The sequence below is a fragment of the Podarcis cretensis genome (assembly GCF_951804945.1).
Source record: "Podarcis cretensis genome assembly, chromosome: 13".
Lineage (NCBI taxonomy): Eukaryota > Metazoa > Chordata > Lepidosauria > Squamata > Lacertidae > Podarcis > Podarcis cretensis.
This window is the reverse complement of record NC_137182.1, coordinates 31,389,359-31,406,656: the sequence shown is the minus strand read 5'-3', so window position 1 is coordinate 31,406,656 and position 17,298 is coordinate 31,389,359. Positions and strand designations below refer to the sequence as shown.

The 17,298-nt window shown below is 38.8% G+C and overlaps 3 protein-coding genes and 1 long non-coding RNA gene across 4 annotated transcripts in view; 2 read left to right on the top strand and 2 right to left on the bottom strand.

Moving 5' to 3' along the window:
* Positions 1-222: 222 nt before the first annotated feature.
* On the top strand, positions 223-1,203 carry LOC307201509 (olfactory receptor 6B1-like; the record flags this gene model as incomplete). The annotated part of the gene is made up of 1 exon (XM_079950780.1): positions 223-1,203. The coding sequence occupies one exon, from the start codon at positions 223-225 to the stop codon at positions 1,201-1,203; it is 981 nt and encodes a 326-aa protein (XP_079806906.1).
* Positions 1,204-3,641: 2,438 nt separating this feature from the next.
* LOC307201508 (olfactory receptor 6N1-like) overlaps positions 3,642-17,298 on the bottom strand; it is a gene marked incomplete at its 3' end in the record, with an annotated part of 248,480 nt that continues 234,823 nt past the window's right edge. Inside the window, exon 2 of the mRNA XM_079950779.1 lies at positions 3,642-4,410. Within this exon, the coding sequence (XP_079806905.1) occupies positions 3,642-4,410 (769 nt within the window). The remainder of the gene's footprint in view (positions 4,411-17,298) is intronic.
* On the top strand, positions 10,609-14,070 carry LOC307200233. The gene is made up of 3 exons (XR_013832345.1): positions 10,609-10,624; positions 13,747-13,809; positions 13,950-14,070. It is a non-coding gene; the product is annotated as an uncharacterized lncRNA (long non-coding RNA).
* On the bottom strand, positions 15,727-16,635 carry LOC307200214 (olfactory receptor 5B21-like; the record flags this gene model as incomplete). Its single annotated transcript, XM_079948631.1, has 1 exon — positions 15,727-16,635. One exon carries the CDS (start codon positions 16,633-16,635, stop codon positions 15,727-15,729), a length of 909 nt encoding a protein of 302 aa, XP_079804757.1.

Below are 17,298 nucleotides of genomic sequence, written 5' to 3'. Positions count from 1 at the left end.
AAATAGAACATTTTGGTGGGTCACTCCTGTATTAAAGAGTTAGTTTTGAAACACCTGTGGAATTATTTCATCTAACCTCTTAATTTGCCATGTTTCTTACAGATTTTATCCATCTTTGAACTATTAAAAGATCCATGAACAGATTCGATTTTTTAAGAACTGTGTATATGGTTATCTTCACGAGTGTACTTCTGTTTCTGTTATTCATGCATAGTAAATGCAATGGGAACCCAGAACTGGAGGAACCAGACAGACTTTTCGGAATTCATTCTCTTGGGATTTAGTGATGTTCCTGAACTACAGTTAATTTTCTTTTTGATGTTTCTTCTGATCTACACTGTGACCATGACTGGAAACCTTCTGATTGTTGTTCTTATCATGTGTGACCAGCATCTCCATACCCCCATGTACTTCTTTCTGGGAAATCTTTCATGCCTGGAGACCTTCTACAGCTCAACCATAGTACCCAGGATGCTAGCAAGTTTCTTGACTGGAGAGAGGACAATTCCTATGTGGGGCTGTTTTTTACAATATTATTTCTTCGGCTCTCTTGTGGGTTCAGAATGTTATCTGCTGGCTGCTATGTCTTATGATCGGTATTTAGCAATTTGCAAGCCTCTTCACTATTCAGCCTTAATGAATCATACATTGTGCATACAGATTATGATGGGATCATGTGCAAGCTGTTTTCTACTTAACACTATAACAACATATTTGATGTCCCAGCTATCATTTTGTGGTCCTCGTATTCTTGATCATTTCTTCTGTGATTTCACTCCAGTTACAAAGCTTGCCTGTGGTGATACACAACAGATGGAATTAATGGCTTTCTTCCTCTCTTCCCTAATAGCTCTAGCCCCATTTCTTTTGATTTTGGTGTCTTATAGTTTGATCATCTCCACTGTCCTAAGAATTCCATCAAACACAGGGAGACGAAAGGCCTTTTCCACTTGTTCATCCCATCTTATGGTGGTTATAGTTTTCTACGGAACCCTTGTCATTGTCTACATGTTTCCCAAAACAAACACATTGAAAGACCTGAACAAAGTCTTCTCCATCTTTTATACAGTTCTAACCCCCATTGTCAATCCCATTGTATATTGCTTGAGAAACAGAGAGATAAAGGAAGCTATGAGTAAGCTTATCTGTCAGTTGCTTAGTTTTGTAAGGAGAAGTACATTTTTCCACAGCAGCTTTGGGTAGAATGAATAAAGAATTTCTGATTGGATTGTGAATCTGGATTAGATCCAATGAATTGTTTGGCAGAGTAATGCACTTCTGACAAAAAACACCTTCTTATGAATAGAAAGAGAAAATTTCTTAGAATCACCCCTCTATGTTGAGTGAGCGAATAAATATTTCTGGTCATCTCAAATGATATCTAGCTAACTTCATTATTTCCTTCTGACCCAGCTGAAGTTTAACCAATGTGAAGAAAATATTTTTGCTTAATCTGTTGCATGAACATAGAAGCTTCTCTATGTGTTTCATATCAGTGTCACTGAATTGTTATCTACCATTGGAATAAGAAAAATGATGACGGTCAACCTGCCTTTTAGGAGACAATGTCCCACAAAAATGTGACCCCACCCCAAAATAAGAGGAACTGGACTCAAAAGCAGTAAGGTGAATAGCAAATGGTTTAATAAGCATTTTGGACCCTGCTTGACCTTCCTTAGGGAAAAATAAGTTTATAAAATAATAATTACAAAACAGAATAATAGGTTATATAACTACCATAACAATCTTTTTAGATTTCATTACAAGCTAGGAAAAGAAAACAATGTCCTTTTCATGAAAGCATCACAAATAATATGATAAGACAAAAGCAAGGAACAACAAATGATATATACAGGGATAGACTGGACAGGATGGGGGGAAATGAGAAAAAATAAACAAGGATTTTTTTGTAAGGCATGGTCCTCAGTGGTGGGAAAAATAAAAAGAAGAAAGATCGGAGACAGCATAATTGTAGGAAGAAGTCAAAGTACATAGTGGATGACTGTAATAAAAGGGAATATGGAACAGAAATGCCAGATTCCTGCATGATATGCATAATATACTCATAATATCACAATACAAATCACCTTATAAAATTCCTACTACAAAGCCTTCTGTTACATCCATTGCCTATTGAATTGTACACTGCATTGACTATATATGCCATTTTTCATTAAAATGATAAACAACAGATAATAAAGTACTCATATTCTCTGTGAGAGCAATCTTATACACAAGAAGCTGGTATAAAGCAAGCCAGCATAAGTTAACCCAGTGTAAAATTATGTCAAAACCATACTCTGTTCAGGAGCAAGGTAGCTGCCAATCCAAGCCTGTCAGAAGGAAAACAAGCTTTTAAAAAATAACCTGACTTTTATTATCCATCTTTCCATGTCATGTTACTGCCTAGCTCTGTCACTGCCATGCCCCCAGACTGTCCCTTTTGGTGGTAATTACACTGGTCTCAGCTCAGCTGAGTTGGGAATCAACTGGCTGAGCTGAAGATCTACCACATCCTAATTCACTCATCCCAGTGAATCTTGCCATAAGATTGCCTCCATCCTTTCTATTTTATATACTTTAATATATCCCAAATACAGATTCACTAAATCCTGCTTTTTATTATTTCTCCACTCTATTCATCCACTTATTTGTCTTCACATTGTTGTCCATCTCTGGTTCTGATTAAATTCAATAGAGTAACCATATATATTAGTTAACCAACAGTCTATTGAGATTTTGGCATTCAATCCTTCTTCATGCAGTTAACAATTTCCCTCTGAACACTATCCTTAAAATATTGAAACAATATTGCTAGTGGGTCATTGGGAAGATCATAACCCAAAATATCCTTTGTTTCACTCAGAAGTAAACTCAAATATATCTGAATTTTCCTACATGACCACATGATCTGAAATATGTCAATCACAGGAATTTTGTACTTCCAGCAATTATTTGATGTTCCTATTTAATCTGTTTGGTGTCATCCCAGTCATCACAGAAATAAAGGACCAGCAAATATCAGTATGTAACTCCATCAATAAAAAAGTCCCCTTAAGCAGCTGCTGCTACAGCAACAGCAATCACCTAAGCATGCCTTTAATGAAAAACATGGGATTCTTGTTAGGTAGGTTTGCCATATATTGAACAGCAAAAAAGAGACCAGCCCAAGCTGCTGCCAGCCGGAGCAGGGAAAAGAGATGCACAGGTGTGCGGGGCTGCCACTGCCATGCCCATGCACCTCTTTCCCTGGCTCAGGCTGGCAGTGGCCATGGCGTGCAGAGAAGCCCGTGCCCAAGCCCAGGCTGGCTCCCAGAGAGGAATTCATACCTGCTATATAACAACAGTGTGGCATGGCAGTTAAGCTAAGGATTGTGCTTCAGTTTGTCATCCAAACTGGGAACAGTAGTTAAGGTCTCTCCTTAACCATGATGTATAGCCAGTAGGCTATGATTAGTAACATTAACCATAAACCCAAGCATAGATGAAACACTGAGGCAAGCCTTAGCACAACTGTCCTGCTTTGCTGTGGTTAAAATACTCAGGAGGAACAGAGAAGAAACCTGGAAACCTGCATATTCACAATGTCATGGTAAATAATATCTTGGCTTACACGGATGTGTGGACAAAGCTTCTGCAGATTATTCTAAAAGCCTGCATTTGCTTATGACCCTCCGTAAAGATTCCTTCACCTCTTTGTTCCTTAGGCTGTAGATAAGTGGATTGATTAGAGGGGTTAAGACTGTGTAGAAGACTGAAAAGATTTTGTCCACTTCCCGCAGAGCTTTCCTTTTTGGAAGTGCATATACAAATATTAAGGATCCATAAAATATAGAAACCACAATAAGGTGGGAAGAACAGGTTGAAAAGGCCTTTTTCCTTCCTGTTGAAGATGGGATCCGTAAGATGGTGGCAATTATACACACATAAGACATCAGTGTCAAGAGACAAGAAGGAATAGTGTCTATGGCTGAGACTGTAAGACCCACCAGTGTCACCAAAGTGGTGTCACTGCAAGATAGATTAATCACCGGTGTCAATTCACAAAAGAAATGATCAATTTCACTGGGACCACAGTAATATAGTTGTGACATTAAACTTATTACTATTGTCATAACTGTAATCCCACACAGCCAGGACCCAGCTGACAAGAGAAAGCAGAGTTTCCCATCCATAAGAGTGGCATAGTGGAGGGGCTTACAAATGGCTAAATAGCGATCATAGGACATGGCAGCCAACAGGTAGCATTCAGCAACAACTAGGAATCCAAACCAATAAAGCTGAGTGAAACAGCCACCAATAGATATAGTTCTATCCCCTGTCAGGAAGCTGGCTAACATCCTGGGAAGGAGAGTTGATGTATAGCAGGTCTCCAAGCAGGACAAGTTTCCAAGGAAGTAGTACATAGGAGTGTGAAGGTGATGATCAGAGACTACCAGAGTGATGATTATGATGTTTCCAACCACAGTCACAGTGTAGATGATTATGAACACCATGAAGAATGGAATTTGTAATTTTGGGTCATTTCCAAATCCCAGAAGGGTAAATGTGGTTATTGCTGTTCCATTGCTTATTTCAAAATTCTCCATAGGTTCACTGGAAGTTAACTGCTAAAATTGTTGTTTCCCCAGAATTTTAATATTCCAGATTGCAATCATTCCAATCATTCAAATGAAATTTGGAAGACTTTTGCCTGTAGTTAGTGACCATGAAGTGATACATCTATATAAACGATGAATCGTGGATATAGTTTAGACTAGAGATCAGCTGAAAATCACAACACAGTTGTGCAGCTCCTTGAGTCACCATTGACATCTCATCATCAGTATTTTGCAGACCAGAGAATGCTTGTTGATGGCACGCTATATATACTATAAAAAACCTTTACAGTTTAAACAGTACAGTAAAAATATAGAGCAACAAACTGTTGGTGGTGGGTCTGGTTCTCTGACTCCAATCAAGCAGGACTATGCAAAATATGAGCTCCGGTGCTTCTAATACATCTTCATTCACTACAATGAAAGGAACACTTCTCAGTGCACTGACCATTTTACTCAGAAGGTTGGATACAGACCATGATAGCTACCTTTAGCTGCCTTGGAAATAAATGAGAGATTTCAGTCATGACTAGCATGTCTCATTGATTTCATTGGGACCAAATTCAACTAACTAAGCCTGAATCCATCTCACAGGTACCCCCTGAGGCTTCATTCATATTCACTTTCCACAACATGGAATAACTTCCCAGTGATGTGCTCCTACACTGCAAAGCAGGGGTGAGCTGAAGGTAATGGCTTTTGATTTCCAATTGTGTGGCATCAACATTAAATTCACCTGCTGAGAGATAGAAAACTTGAGATAACCTGAAGTATAATTTTATATGAATGGACTGCAAACTCATTTATTTTCTAGTAATGAAAACAGCTTAGACTTGTTCCTTCATTCTATCTGTACACATTTAAAACTAACTCTGGTTGGTATATTCTTTAGTTCTCATTTTGATTAGATTATGATTCTGGCCATGCTTTATGTAGGGAGAAAATATGACTAAACATTGCCACAGAGGAAGGGCTGTTTATGTTGGGATTTTTATGCCTACGTGCCATTTGATGGAGCTTCTCACAAAAGCAGTTAAGAAGTTGGCTGAAGGCCAAGAAGACTGAGCAGAGGGGGTTATTCTGCCTAGAGATATGGGACCTTGGCTACAACTCTGCTATTGGTTGAGGTCTCCACATAGGCATGATGACTCATGACCTTCCTTGGCTGGATAGTTGGTTGGTCAGTGTATTTTCTGAGAGCCATTTGGAGTATGTTAAGTGAGAGAGTTAAGATCCTTGTCTGTATCCTTTATATAGTAACTTGTGAGTCTGCTGTAAATAATAAAACACCTATAAGTAACCAAGTTACTGGTAGCAGTGTCTTGTTCCTGCTTCATCCTTCCTGCCCGCAACTGATTGCTTCTGGAAGTCTGTGTATGCTCTGCTATATAGTGGTACCTCGGGTTAAGTACTTCATTCGTTCCGGAAGTCCGCTCTTAACCTGAAACTATTCTTAACCTAAAGCACCACTTTAGCTAATGAGGCCTCCTGCTGCTGCCGTGCCGCCGGAGTATGATTTCTGTTCTTATCCTGAAGCAAAGTTCTTAACCTGAAGCACTATTTCTGGTTAGTGGAGTCTGTAACCTGAAGCGTATGTAACCCGAGATACCACTGTATTCAACTGCAATCCTGCAACAGGTTAAAGTTGTGAAACACCAGTAGTTTACAAGGGTCTTTCCTCCTTACTGGCACCCTCTCTCTCAGTTGAATAACAGTTTGTAAAGAGGGACACACACCAAAGAGTAAGATCTAAGGAAGCAGAAGAACATAAGTTGCTGAAGATGTTTGAAGCTAAGCAAGATAATTCAGAAGTGATGAAGTGATAGATAAGTAATTGCAAGGAGAGCAAATGTAAGAAGTATCAAATAACAGCATATATTATTATTATTATTATTATTATTATTATTATTAAATAAATCTGCCTTCTGGAATGGATTCGTGGATAATCGCAGCTTCTTGAATGCATTTGTATTTTATTCATCAGTGTCCAATACAATTTTCATGAAAATGGTATGCACTGTGATTATTGAGGCCAATTTGGGTGTTTTTCCCAAACAAAAAGGTCTGATGAATTTCAAGGGGAAATCAAAAAAAGGTTAACAAATCTTTAGGGAGAGTCATGTGAGAGCCACAAGAATGCCATTCAGAAAATATATCTGTTGTACTCATGTTCCATGGGCTACAACTCAACACAGTAATGCTAAAGTAATTGAAATTAATGCCCATTTCTGTGTTGCCAAAGACTGAAACTATACACCAACTTTCCTGAGGGTGCCATTCAACTTAATGGGACTTAGTTCTGTGTACGCATGTATAGGTCTGTACTGTAAATGTTTGGCAAATAGTGAAATTAATGTCCTGGTTTTTGCATTTCAGAGGAAAGACAACTGGAGCACACACACACACGGAGAGAGAGAGAGAGAGAGAGAGAGAGAGAGAGAGAGAGGAGAGAAAGAACTTTCTCTTTATGCCATTTGCTTTTCCAGCAATGAAAGGAGAATAATAATAATGTTACCATTCTTCTTGACCATCAGATGGAACCAAGGCAGAACAGCTTAGTGATTCATTTCCTCAGCTGTGATGATCACAACTTGTCCAGATGCTTCACATGACAGCATCTCATGCTAACATGTTTTGCAAAAAGAGAGATTATATAAGAAGTTGGAAATGGTCACAAGGGATCAGTATGAAGAACAACCTCTTGAGTTTTCCAAGAAGAGCTGCACTTAAATTGCTCTTCTGGGAAAAGGAGGCATATTCCCTTCGTAAAATGATGGTTCTACTTTAATTAAGAATGTATTGTAGATATCAATATTGTGCAGTTTGAAGTGACTGGAAGCTTAATAATAATGTGTGTGTGTTTTTCTGTAAATAATTTTTTTATTGATTTTACAATTTTAACTTCAACAATTATTCTTTGTAAGAAAGAAAATAAAAGCAAAAACAGAAAACAGAAAAAACAACAACAACGACAACAACAACAACAACAACAACAACAACAAAAATATAAAAACACAAACATAAGACATCAACACTTTTTTCAATATATAAACATCATCTCTTTCTTTTTTGGAGGTTCTCTTTAACCTCCTAACTTCCCTCCATTCCCTTTTCTGGTTCATTGAATGTATACATGTTCTGTATAATTATAATCAAACCTCTTATTCTTATTCTCATTATTTTATCAACATTTAACTGATTACCATCAAACCTTAATATCTCAATTCAAATTTCCTTTCTTTAACTATCTCATTTTTAATTGCTTGCAAATGTTTAATCAAAGCCTGCCAATGTTTCTACTTGTTTACAATATTTTTGTTCATACATGTCAGAGCTGCCCTAGGTCCCAGCTCACAAAGGACCAACGCCAGTTCTTGTTATATACAAAAGTCTTTATTGAAGTTCAACCTCTTGAGTTTTCCAAGAAGAGCTGCACTTAAATTGCTCTTCTGGGAAAAGGAGGCATATTCCCTTCGTAAAATGATGGTTCTACTTTAATTAAGAATGTATTGCGTGGACAGGCGGAGTCCCCAGATCCCGAGTGGTCCCCCCCCCCATCATGTGGAATAACGACTCTAGACAACGTGCTATGGGATTAAATTGGCCACAACTTTATTAAATTTCAAATGTGGGTAGACCTTGGCTCAGGCATTGGGCGTTCTCCCTCCCTAGTCCCCAGCCGGGGACCTAGGGAGCATCAGGGTTATCCAGTGTGTGGGGGGGGATGGGCTGGCTCTGGAGAACATATGTTCAAGCAGAGATAGCTGCCCCCGTTACGCCGCCGCAGGGGAGAGCAATGACGACCTTTCGGCGTACGGCCAAAGCCTCCCTTCAAAAACCCCTTTAACGGGGAACCCTGGTATCGCCGCCGCAAAGAGGAAGATGGACTAAAGGATTCCGCCCAAGGCCTGATACCGCCAAAGTTGTGATGTTTTGCTACGGGAAAGGCGAAACCTGCCAATGCAGGGAAATTCCTTTTCGGCCCTTTAACAGCGACCTTATCGTAGCAGCGCCCGCATACCTGTGGAGAGGTTAACCTGCAAAACCTATGAAGAAAAGTTAACCTGCAAAAGAAGACATTAACTGAGGGTGGGTAGGGTGGGAGAAGCTCTGGAGCCAAGTGAGGATTAACAATTAAGATCCACCCTCTATTGTGTGGGCAGGTAATCCCTCCCCTTACCTGGCCTGGTTTCCCTGGCAACGCTTCCCCCAGGTGGGATTGGACAACTCACTGGGGTAGGCGGGGACCTCCAGGTATCCCACCTGAGGGAAGGCAAAGCCTATGCTGATGGGGCCACTCCAGATCCAGGGCTGCACGCGTGCACGCAAAAGGCGCCCCCCGTTTTAAGTGGGGAGCGGTCATTGTAGATATCAATATTGTGCAGTTTGAAGTGACTGGAAGCTTAATAATAATGTGTGTGTGTTTTTCTGTAAATAATTTTTTTATTGATTTTACAATTTTAACTTCAACAATTATTCTTTGTAAAAAAGAAAACAAAAGCAAAAACACAAAACAGAAACAACAACAACAACAACAACAACAAAAATATAAAAACACAAACATAAGACATCAACACTTTTTTCAATATATAAACATCATCTCTTTCTTTTTTGGAGGTTCTCTTTAACCTCCTAACTTCCCTCCATTCCCTTTTCTGGTTCATTGAATGTATACATGTTCTGTATAATTATAATCAAACCTCTTATTCTTATTCTCATTATTTTATCAACATTTAACTGATTACCATCAAACCTTAATATCTCAATTCAAATTTCCTTTCTTTAACTATCTCATTTTTAATTGCTTGCAAATGTTTAATCAAAGCCTGCCAATGTTTCTACTTGTTTACAATATTTTTGTTCATACATGTCAGAGCTGCCCTAGGTCCCAGCTCACAAAGGACCAACGCCAGTTCTTGTTATATACAAAAGTCTTTATTGAAGTTCAATTTCGGTTCCAAAGCCGTGGTGCGCAGCTCTACGTCTTGAACTCTAGACCGCTGAAGCTCCGTCTGAATCTCCTCCCCCCAGGCACCAGTTTAAGACTCTAGCCCTGCTCCACCTCTTCCTCTGCTCTTTCCTCCTCTGGGTCTGCCTGCCCGCTGGGGTCTTGTCCTTTCTGGACTCTTCTGACGCTGACTCCCCTGAGTCTTCCCCCTGCCTCCGGCGGGCTTTAGGACCTGGTTCCCAATCCGGGTTTTCTGCTGTGCCGTGCGCCTGTACATTTGAACTTGGCGCCCGCGCCCAGCTGGCAACCTTCCTCCTGACCGTTACACTGCTCCTGTCACTGCTTCCCCCTTCGGGGGGACTAGCTGGGCCTGACCCCCCCTCCGTTCCCTCACTCTCCAACAGAGGCGTGGTCAGCCCTGACTCATCTTCTCTCCCCGCTGGAGGAGACGCTGGCCCTGATGCATGGGACTCTTCCCCCCCACTACGCTCTGGTGGGGGAGCTGGCCCTGATCTCTCGCTGCTGCTTTGGGAGCCCCTGCTGGCCCCTTGCTTCTGGTGCGTCCCCCCTGGGACCCCCCTTGCCCTGGCCATCGGCGCCCCCTTCTGGGAATCTTCTGATTTGCTGGAGAAGCTCATGGAATCTCTCGGGCCACTGTCATCCTCCCCTACGCTGCCCTCTGATTCTTCCCCTTCGCTCTCCATTTCTTCTCTCCCCTGTGCCTCTGCTCCTGAGCCCCTGACAATACACAATTAAGGTTTTCCCCCCTTTTTTGAAATTTCTCATTATCAATGTCTCTAAGCTTTTCTGTGAGTTTAGCCATTTCAGCATAGTCCATCAATTTCAGTTCCATTCTTCTGTGGTTGGTATCATGTCTTCCTTCCATTTTGGGCTAATAGAATCTGGGCTGTTGTTGTTGTGTACATAAACAATTTATTCTTTTCCTTCAGGATTTGGCTTCCTGTTATTCCTAATTCTGTTTTTTTTTTAAAATAAAAGTCAATTTAAACATTTTCTTCAATTCGTTATATATCATTTCCCAGCGACTTTTAACCATTTAACATTCCCACCACATGTGGTAAATGGTACCCTCTTTGTCTTTGAATTTCTTGAATTTCCAACATTTATTAGAACTTGTTCTATACATTTAGCAAGTTTTACCGGTGCTATGTACCAACAGTACATCAATTTCATATAGTTCTCTTTCAGTGTTGTACATGCAGTGAATTTCAGATTCACCTTCCAAAGTTTTCCCCAATCACTCATTTGAATATTATGTCTCAGATCTTTTGCCCACTTAATCATCACACATTGAACCTCTTCATCCTTTGTTTCCCATTCTAGCAGCAAGCTGTACATTTTCTTCAATAATTTGGCATTGTCCTATACAATTTATCTTTTAAATCTGGATATTATATAACTAAAATCTATCTTTTTTATCTTCTTTAAAAATCTCATTTAGTTGAAAATATTGTAACTGATCTGTTATCTTTTCTCTTATTTCCTCAAATTTTCTTAATTTTAATTGATTTTCCATTTCAATTAGGAGCTCTCTATATGTTGGCCAATTTGTCTTCATATTTATCTTTTTGAGAGATATTGCTTCCATGGGTGACAACCACCATTGTGTCTTTTGTTCTATTAAATTTTTATATATCTTCCAAACTTTATAAGTTGTGTTTCTGATTATATGGTTCTGAAATCCTTTATGCACTTTCATTTTTTCATATCAAAAATACACAAGCCATTCAAATCTATTGTCATGTCCCTCAAGATCTAATAGATCAGTGTTTTCTAATTTAATCCACTCCCTGATGCAGCAAACACAAGACGCCTCACAATATAATTTAAGATTTGGTAGGGAACCGCTTCCCCTGTCTTTAATATTCGTAAGTAGTTTATATTTTATTCTTGGCTTTTCCCCCTTCCAGATGATTTTTGTAATATCTTTTTGCCATTCTTTGAAGCATCTTATGATTGAAATAAAAATAGCATTTTTGACAATACGTTCATTCTGATTACCGAAATCTTTCCTAAAAGTGATAAGTTCATAGATAGATTTCTTTTTTTATTTATTTCCACATTTTTTCATATTTATAAATATTTATATTCTTTGCTGTTAACCATATCCCTAAATATTTCACTCCTTTTGGATGAAATCATTGTCCAGACCCGTAAAAATATTATTCAAACTATGCAGCTCTTGGAGAGCCATTTTACATGCCTTTGTTCTCTGTAGTGTTCAGAGAAAGACTAACAGCCATCACCCTTTCCAGATGGTGAATTTGAAACTCAATAGCCTCATCATATGATCAAATGTTACTTTAGTTTAGAGTAACAGAAAACAATCTACAGGCAATCATTAACCCATTTAGGAGAAAAAAAACCTACAGTGGTAAAACCCTGTGTTAGCAATACACATTTAGACTTTTTTTTTTTTCATTTTAAAGCTTCATTAATACACAGGAATTTTCCATTTTTAGTGTCAATTAAACCAATTATACTTAACAGAATGAGTCAGTGGGTGCTGTGAAAGTGTGGCATGAGATAGGAATAATTACCGGTACTCCTCAAAACAGTTCATTTGGAGGGCTAAACTGACTTCAGTCTATCATTATTTGATGAATGTGTGGTGCCAGGTATTGGATGAACAACACTGTGACCATATTGGATTCTGTGGTTTGTAATAAGTCTATCAAAATTAGCCAAGGACTGGTTCAAATATTATCAATTATCTGAAACCTTCAAATGTGATAAAATGTGATAAATGTAATAAAAAAATAGGATTTTCGACAGAGATTTCCAGATTTGAATCAGATCTAGTAAAGTCTAAAACTAAAACCCTCTCCAAAACATACCAACTCCTCCTGGACTAGGACGTCAAGGAGGAGGAGGTTAAGTTCACAATGATCACATGAGTCCAAGACTTTGGTTACAACATAGAGATGAGCCAAAGGGAACACCTATGGAAAGTAAATTGGAATTTTACAGCATGCTATACGTTAAGGGAGAACCTTCAAAAGATGTTATATCACTGGTATCTAACCCCCTTCTAAACTCAAAAGTGTACAAAAGTGTGCCTAATATATGTTGGAGATATGGAGAACTAGGTGCTCCATATGTGGTGGGTTTATAAAAAGATCAAAACCTTCTTGAATGACATACATACTCAGCTTCAAATAATGTTAAATGCATCCTTCCCCAAAAAAACCAGAATCATTTTTATTGGGTATTACAGGAGCAGATATAGCCAGGAAGATAAGGAAAATCTTTCTGTATGCCACCACAGCCATGATAGTATTTGTAGCAAAACATTTGAAGAGTGACCAAATCCCCATCATATCAGAATGGTTACTAAAATTGGTAGAATATGCTGAACTAGATAGTCTCTCAGAAAAGATTAAAGATAAGCAAAAACAGGAGTTCATTGCTAACTGGAAACCTCTAAAGAATTACTTAAAAAATAAGTGTTGTAATCTGAATTTGGTGGCAGCTTTTGAATAAGCTCTGTAAATAAAGGTTAAATGGGTTAAAGTAGAGTGATGTACATAGATTGGAGTGAAAAGATGTTGAGAAGGACAGGAAATCAAATTTATGAAGATATATACTTCTTTGTTGGAATTTTTATTTTGATGAGTTTGATCTACAGTCTATAAAATGTCTTTGATGTATGGATGCAACTACGGTTAATAAAGCATAATAAATAATAAATAAAAAAATAAACCTACATTAAATCATCAATTAAGATAGGCAGCTTAGGCAGACAGCTTAATAGGCCAGCTGAATGTTAATATATCAGCAAGAAGTGCATTCCATAATACCTATCAGGGACTGGGCAGAGGAGAAATGGTGGAGACCCTCTCCCCAGCTTGACCCTTTCAAAGAGGAGGAAGAGGAAGACAGTTTAGATTTACAACAGGGGTTTTAGGGATGTCATGGCTCAGAGGAAGATGAGGGTGTTAAAGAAATTTGCCCATAAATTGTTGCCTTCCTTAAGTGAATTGCAACTACCAAGAAGGCACGTTTTAGGCTCTTAATGGTCGGGAGTAAAGAACAGAGACCAAACCGGGAAAATTCAAAGCAAGGTGGCTTGTAAGCCTGATCTTTATTGAAAACAAAGAAATGATTGTTGCAACAGGGTTCCTTGCTTCACGAGAAGGAACCCCAAAGGGATATTTATACACTTGGTTTTTCATACAGGACAATGCAAGCACATGGATTACAGAAGACGACAGACTAGGCATGGCATGAATGGATTTGCAGGTGAGTGACACTTGGGGAAAACATCTGTGCTAAGGACAGTACTTGTGGGTGATTTACATTGTTTTTCCTGGGTGGTGTCAGTAAGAAGCTTATACAAACTTGTTTGTGACACATTTACTGATATGTTTTCTTGTTTGCAGAGTGATACCTGGAGCAGGCTGATAAGGAGGGAAACAGGATTTGAACGTTTTGCCTGTGGGCTGTCAAGGATATGCAGGAAGATAGTAATGGTCACTTTTAAATAAAGTTGCATTTTGTGAATGAGAGTACGTGTTTTTTGTGAATGGATGTATGAGATTCATGCATGGTAGACTCAATAGATGGTGCTGCACCACTGAAGCCACTTCTGACAAGTTTCCGTTACTTTATCTTTCCCTTGCAACATAATAGATGCATTTTACACTCATGAAGTTACAATTTTACACTACTAAAGTTACATTTGGTATAGACACACAAGCTTCTTTAAAATCAAGAGATGTTACAATGTTTCTGTAAAAAGGCAAATTAATGTGGTGTGGCAGGAGAGAAGGGGAAGGGAGAAGGGGGGAGAGGGACAATCATAATACAAGCAGAATACATGCATATGAGAAAACATGAGCATTTACAGATTTCAGTACAGTACAAGAACACGTGGAAACCTCTTTTTTGTGAGCAGGAAGGATCAGTCCTTTATTGATACAGAAACATGTTCTGTTTTATCTTAAAATTCTTACAACAAGGGGAAAGTTGGGAAATAATGCGAGAGAAGGAGGAGGAAACACCAGGGGGGTGACAGCTGATAGACACAGTGTCTTTAGAAAGCATTCCAGACCCAGCCCTCTCTCAGAACCCAGCGAGCTTTAAAAGTAGGAGAGCAAAGAGCTCAAAGCCACTTTCTGTAAATACTGAATAAAAAGTGTATACTAAGAAACATTTCCATGTCTTTGTATGTTCCTGGGCAACTGGACGGGAGTTGCTGGCAGCAGCCTGACAATACCAGTGCTACACTGGAAAAAAAAAATTGGGTTCAAAGAAATGTTGAATACCACTGGGGGGAAATGGTGCCTTATAGGACCCTGCTGACAATCAGCTGATTGGTGGTGCCTGCAATGTCGCTTTTGACATAGCTAGAACTTTACCTGCCCCACATGTTACATCATGAGTCCCTGTCTGTGGAAAAGGTTGGGTATAACTAAATATATGATGACGGCAACAATGATGATGATGGATGACATCATATTTGCCACATCATTCAAGTGGGAAAGGTGGCTCAAATGAATAGGCCTTTTAGGTCTAATAAGGCCATGGGCTGGAGTTTCCTCACTCATGTTAATAAGAAAACGCTTGCATATGTGCCATGGGACTACCATACGTTTATCTGCAAAATCAAAACAGTGGCTAAATAAAAGGCATTCTGGCAATCTGGGGAAAAAAATAGCTCTACATCTTGCAATAGATGTATACAGTCTTGCAATATATGTATTATGGGCTGCTTCACATGACATGGCAAATGAAAGTGTGGCATGCTGCAAATTTAATAAACATGTTAGATCTCATAAGCAGGTCATATCAGCTTTACTCTTCCTTATTTACTAACTACAGAAGGCACAACAGTTAATCTAAAATTTATATTAGTCTGCCATCCAAAATGGGGCTTGTAGTTAAGGATTCTTCTAAACCACAATATGTAGCCAATGTTCTATGGTTACTGACATGAACCATGATCCCCATTTCAGATAAATCATGAAGGCAAACCTTAGCATAATTGCCATGCTGTGTTGTGGTTAAAATACTCAGAAGGAACAGAGAATATGTGAACTTCTCCCTGGGAGCCTACACATCCACAAGGTCATGGTAAGGCATACTTGGGCTAATGTTGATGTGTGGACAAGGCATCTACAAATTATTCTAAAACCTTGCATTTTTTAATGGCTCTCCTTAAGGCTTCTTCACTTCTTTGTTCCTCAGGCTGTAGATAAGGGGATTGATTAGAGGGGTTAAGACTGAGTAGAAGACTGAAAAGATTTTGTCCACTTCCCACAATGCGTCCTTTTTTGGAAGCACATATACAAATATTAATGAACCATAAAATATAGAAACCACAATAAGGTGGGAAGAACAGGTTGAAAAGGCCTTTTTCCTCCCTGTTGAAGATGGGATCCGTAAGATGGTAGAAATTATATACACATAAGACGACAGTGTCAGGAAAAAAGAAACAGCATTTATGACTGACAGTATATGAACCACCAGTGTCACCAAAGTGGTGTCACTGCAAGAAAGAATTATCACTGGTGTTAATTCACATAGGAAATGATCAATTTCACTGGGACCACAGTAATATAGTTGTGACATTAAACTTACTACTATTGACATAACTGTAATCCCACATAGCCAGGACCCAGCCGACAAGAGAAAGCAGAGTTCCCCACTCATAAGAGTGGCATAGTGGAGGGGCTTACATATGGCTAAATAGCGGTCATAGGACATGTCAGCCAACAGGTAGCATTCAGCAATTGCTAAGGTTCCAAACCAAAAAAACTGTGTGAAGCAGCCACCAATAGATATAGTTCTATCCCCTGTCAGGAAGCTGGTTAACATTCTGGGGAGGACAGTTGAAGAGTAACAGGTCTCCAAGCAGGACAAGTTTCCAAGGAAGTAGTACATAGGAGTATGAAGGTGATGATCAGAGACTACCAGAGTGATGATTATGATGTTTCCAACCACAGTCATAGTGTAGATGATTACGAACACCATGAAGAATGGAATTTGTAGTTTGGGGTCATTTCCAAATCCCAGAAGTGTAAATGTGGTTATTGATGTCCCATTGCCTTTGTAAAAATTCTCCATAGCAATGGTCACTGAAATTAAATTGCCAAAATTATAGTGTCTTTAGGTCATTAGGTGTAATGTTCCAACTTTCATGAATTGCTGTTTATTTTAAAAAGTCACTTCAAATAGAAATTGGAAGCATAATATTAATGGAGTGATACATCTTTATGAAGCATGAAGCATGGGTATAGGTTGGACTGGATAATCAGCTGAAGATTGCAACTCAGTTGTGAATCTTCTTGTTTCCCTTTGAGCAACTCATTTTCAGTATTCCCTAGATCAGAGAATATTTATTGATGTTAGGCTATATATACTAAATAAATAACAAACTTTACAGTTAGAAGATAAACAATAAAATAATAATATTGTGAAACAAGTGGGCTGTGGGTCTGATTCTCTGGCTACAATCCAGTAGGACTATGAAACATAGGAGCTCTAATGATTCTTATGTTTGATTCACTACAGTGCAAGGACAGTTCCCATTGAGCCACTCACTATAGTCACAGGACTGGATACAGAGTATCTTAGCTGCATTAAACTCCCTTTGAAATATGAAAGATTTCAATCAGGACTAGATTGTCCCATTTATTTTACTGGGACCAAAGTTCATCTATCTTAGCTTGAATCTATCTCAAAAATTATTACCCACTGAAGCTTCATTATCATATACTTTCCACAATA